This window comes from Fonticula alba, assembly GCF_000388065.1.
Source record: "Fonticula alba strain ATCC 38817 unplaced genomic scaffold supercont2.2, whole genome shotgun sequence".
In the NCBI taxonomy this organism is placed as follows: domain Eukaryota; order Rotosphaerida; family Fonticulaceae; genus Fonticula; species Fonticula alba.
Genome location: NW_009242972.1, coordinates 3,402,834 through 3,407,433, shown reverse-complemented (window position 1 = coordinate 3,407,433; position 4,600 = coordinate 3,402,834). Strand labels below are relative to the sequence as shown.

General features: G+C 69.9%; 1 protein-coding gene across 1 annotated transcript; it reads left to right on the top strand.

Moving 5' to 3' along the window:
- Nucleotides 1-2,926: 2,926 nt before the first annotated feature.
- H696_01708 (hypothetical protein) lies at nt 2,927-4,191 on the top strand. Its single transcript, XM_009495615.1, has 3 exons — nt 2,927-3,209; nt 3,427-3,540; nt 3,686-4,191. Exons 1-3 carry the CDS (start codon nt 3,010-3,012, stop codon nt 4,065-4,067), a joined length of 696 nt encoding a protein of 231 aa, XP_009493890.1. The 5' UTR covers nt 2,927-3,009; the 3' UTR covers nt 4,068-4,191.
- Nucleotides 4,192-4,600: the final 409 nt, after the last annotated feature.

The following is a 4,600-nucleotide window of genomic DNA, read 5'->3' as shown; positions in this document are numbered from 1 at the left end:
GGGGGCAGGCAAACAGGCAAACCCGCTCCGTGGCGTCGGGTCGCGGGCCCCGACCGGCGGTCACTTCGATGTCGCCCTCCCCCCCTCGCGCCCCGGCCGGCGACCGTCTCTCTTCGGCCGGGCCGGGCCGGGCCGGCCCGCCGGCCCGGGACTTCACGCCTCCCATGTTGTGTGCCCTCCCTGCGCGCCATGGCTGGAAGGGGCCGACGCGCGAACAGGCGCGTCTCGGTGCGGGCCCGGCGCTGGCGAGAGGCCCCCATAGCCGGGCGAACCGGTTCAGCGCCAAGATTTGGCTGTTCGCCAGCCGGCCCGGCAGGCCGACGCCCAGGCAGCCCGGCCCCTCGGGGTGGGGGGGGGGGGGGGGGGGGGGGGGGCGGCCGGCGGAGGGAAGAAGAGGGCTCGAGGCCGGCCCTCGGCCGGGGGCCAGGACCGCGGCCTGCGCCTCCGGCCGGGTGTTTCTCCCCGCCAGGAGCCCGGAGCGGCGCACAGGGCCTCGCGCAAGCACGCACGCACGCACGCACGCGCGCACGCACGCACGCAGGCCCGGCCGCCCGCAAAGGCACCCCCGGGCCGATCCCAGTTCGTTCGCGGCAAGATGAGCCAGCGGCGAAAAATCGCTGGCACCCGCCCGCGGCGCCTCGTGGCTACGGGGGGGACGCACGGCCGCCCTAGCGCCACACGCACGGCCCCGTCTGCTCGCAAGGGAGGGCCTGCCCAGGAGGGCCCAGCGCAGGGGCCCCCCTGGGGGCGGGGGGCGGGGGGCGGGGGGCGGGGGGCGGGCGCGTGGGCGAAGGGCGGACATGCGTCCCTCGCCTGGGGGTGCCTCCTAGACCGGCCAGGGCCGAGCCACACCCAGAGAGGCGGACATTCATTGGCAGCGCGGCGCGCCGGCAGCCAGGCCGGTCGCACGGACGCCTGCGCCCTCTGGCTCGCGCGGTGAGCCCCGACCTGGCACCCTGGTCCCCCCGGCCGGCAGGCCCGGTCGCCACATCCACGGATCAATTCTGCCCTTGCCCTGCCCCCGGCCGCGTGTGCGCCGGTACACATGGCACTATTCATTTCCGGTGATGGTTGCGCCTCGGCGCGGGCGCACGCGGCGCGGGCCCGGGGCTTCCCCCACACCCCCAGGCCGGCGCCCGCGGGGGAGCAGCTCCGAACCCAGGCGCTGGCTCCTCGGCGGCCTGGTCTGACCCGGCCAGCGGTCCGGTCAAGCCCCATCCTTCGCACGAGCCCACGCATGCGTGTGCCTGAGCAGGGGGTGCGGCGCCCGCCGGCCAGCCGGCCGGCCCTGACTTTGGACTATCCCCCCCCCCCCCCCGAGGCATTACTCGCCCCGGGCGCTCTATCGTACAAGAGAGGCCGGCGCGGCCGCTCGCGCACGGATGCACATTCGCCGACATCAAATGCCCGCTCGGGCATCTGCGCCCCCGGGCCGAAAGGCCCCACTCCCCCATCCCGTCCGAATGCGACTGGCCGACCGATGGGCCGATCGGCCGCCCGGCCAGCGGACGAGCATACAGGCGCTCGCCGCATGCCCCTGGACGTTCTGCGGGGCACCTCGCGCCACTGGCCGCCATAGACAGAGTTGGCGCGCTCGCCGGTCCCGGCCGAGCGCCCCGGGGTGCTTCCTCCCCGGGCCCGGGGCGGGGCGGAGGGGGGAGGGGGGGGGCGTACTTTCTCCCCCACTCCGCCCGCCCGGGCGACCCGCCGCCACAAGTGTCCATCTCCCCCGGCGGAGCGATGGTCGGGCGATCCGCATCCAGGACGGGAAAGCCCTTTGCGAGGCAAGTGCGACCGACCGCGCCTCGCAACACCCCCACGCCATATGAACGGCGCGGGGGCCGGGGGCCGGGGGCCGGGGGGGGGGGGGGGGGGGGGGGGGGGGGGGGGGGGGGGGGGCGAGGGAGGGGCTGCTCAGCACTTCATCGGAGACGCGCATGTTTCCCACCGGACGGAGATTCGGCCAGCCCCCTTTCGGCGGCCCCTGCCCCGCCTCGCGTGCGCTCGCACATTTGATAGAGGGCCCATACACCGACAGACCGGAGACCGGCAGCGCGGTATGTGTCACTTTCTCGCTCTCTCTCTCTCTCCCTCTCTCTCTCTCTCTCTCTCGCCCGCCCGGCAGCCACCCCACCGCCGCCGCCGCCGCCGCCGCCGCCCCGCCCCCCCGGCCGGGCCTCGCCCCACCCCCCGGCCGGTCTTTTTGCTGACAAGGGGAATAACCGGCGCCGCACGACTCAGACCGCTTGCCCGGACTGGTGACGAAGGCCTCCCCCGGCGAGGGTAGACGTGGTGCTTCCGCCCCAAGCCCGGGCCCCTCCGACACCGGAAGAATGAATCTCGACCATCCCGGGCCTGGATTAAGCCCCGCGTCCCGGCAGGGGGAGTGATCGCCCGGGCGAACATGGCCTCCCCGCAGCAAGGGGTGAAGGTTAGGTATATATGGACAACAGAAGGCGTTTCATGCGTGCGGAGGCATGCCGGAGGAGGATGCTGATCACGTCTCACACCACGGTCATCAGGCATGATCACGCCCCAATAACACTCCAGGTCCCAACGAAACCTTGGATCTCGCTCCATGCGTGCGCCGCGCCGTCCGGTGTCACCTAGGCCAGGCCCCGGGCGTGTACGCGCCTGTGCCCTGCGAGCACAGCTTCTCTCTTCGCCGGTATGCGTGTGTGTACGTGTGTGCAGGGAAAGACCGGGGCCGGGGGGGCGGGCGCCAGGGGGAGTGCCCCTCTCAAGGCGTCGTGTCCAGGCTCGTCTTGGCTTCCGCCTCGAAGCGACCATAGGTCCACCTGCCTGGACCTCCCGAGCAGGTGGTCCTTCAACTGAGTCCATGGACCGATGGCTTCCAAAACACCAGCCCCACCAGTGTCCTCTCCACCCTAGCCCCCATCTCCTCTCATCTTTCTTTCTCTTTCTCTCTCTCTCTCTCTCTCTCCCCCCTATCCCCCTCCTCCTTTCTACACTCTTCTTGCTCTTCATCCGTTCCTCCCCCCTCTTCAGATGAGTACTCGTAAGGGCGGTGTCACCAAGGGTGCGCCTAAGCACCAGAATAAGACGGCCTACAAGCACAACCGCGCCAGTAAGAAGACTCTGCACATCCTTTCGCTGCCCATCAACGGTCTGTGCAAGTCCTGCCGCGACGTGCTCGAATGGCGCAAGAAGTTCCGCAAGTACAAGCCCCTCACGACTCCCAAGAAGTGGTGCGTGCCCATTCCCTTCCCTCGTCCGTCCCATCATGGTCTTGATGGGCACCGCCTCCATGACTCGCCTTCCCCATTTGCCCATCTCTCCTCCCCCCCCCCACCCTCCTCCCCCCTCGGCACACACACATACACTCTTAGACATGGGCCACGCATCCCCCCCCCCCACTGACAGCCAGACTTCTCGCCGCCTCTCTCCCCCCCCCTCTCTCCCCAGTGTCTCGTGCGAGCAGCGCGCCATTCGCGAGGCCTACCATGTCATTTGCGATGATTGCTGCCGCCGGGACAACGTCTGCTCCAAGTGCCTGAAGCCCCGGGCCTTGGTTGAGGAGTACGTCTTTCCTCCTTTTCCTTCCCCTCCCACCCCCCTCTCTCTCTCTCTCTCCCTCTCTCGATGGAGCTTCCTCTTTGCCCCGGGCTTGCGAAGCTCACACTGACGCCATTCTCCCCCGCTTCCGCCCCCCTCCCCCTCTCAGTGGTGGCCTTACCCACGCCGAGCGCCAGCGCCTCGAGGAGGAGGAGCGCCATCACATCCAGTCCCTCCGTGAGCGCGAACGCCGCTCCTACCTGCGCAACAAGGAGCGCGGCGACAAGAATGATGACAATGACAGCGACAGCGACAGCGACGCCGAGTCCGATCATGAGGTTGCCCCTGGCCAGCGTCACGCCGCTGCCAGCAGCGACGACGAGGATGACGATGAGGATGACTATTCCACCGAGCCTGGCACCGACGACGAGGATGACGACGAGCACCACGACGACTCCGACGACGAGTCCGACGAGGGTGGCGAGGGTGACGAGGAGGAGGAGATCCCCCTTCCCCTGACGAACATTGCCAACATCAGCCTGTCGAATTAGCCACTGTTCATCCCTCCTCCCTCTCCACATCCCCTCCAGTGTCCCCGTCGACGCACCACACTCGGCCTCCGGTCGCCGCCCCTCCACTCTCTTTCTTGTCCCCCTATCTCTCTCTCTCTCTCTCTCTCCCTCTCCGCTGCGCCCCTCCCCCGCCGGTGTGTGTGTGTGTTGCGCGCGCGAGCAGGCCCAGACGGCCCGGTCGGAGCGTTGTACAATATAAATCATCTCGCCCTTCCCGCGGTCCGCACTCGGCGCTCGTCACATGATCACGGCCCAGGATGCCAGCCGAAAAGCCCGGACTCCCGGGCAAGGGGGCGGAGCCCATCCACGGCACACTCCCCTGCCGTCGCGCCCCCTGCCTGGAGCGCTGTGCTCTCGCCATATCTTCCGGCCGGTCTCCCTCTCCTCCTCCTCCTCCTTCTTCTCCCGCCTTCTCTCTTTCACTCTGCCCGCGGCCGGCCCCCTGGACGGGCGTGCGTCCCTCCTTCTCTTCGATCCGCGCCCCGGCTGGCACATTCCCCCCCCCCCCCCCC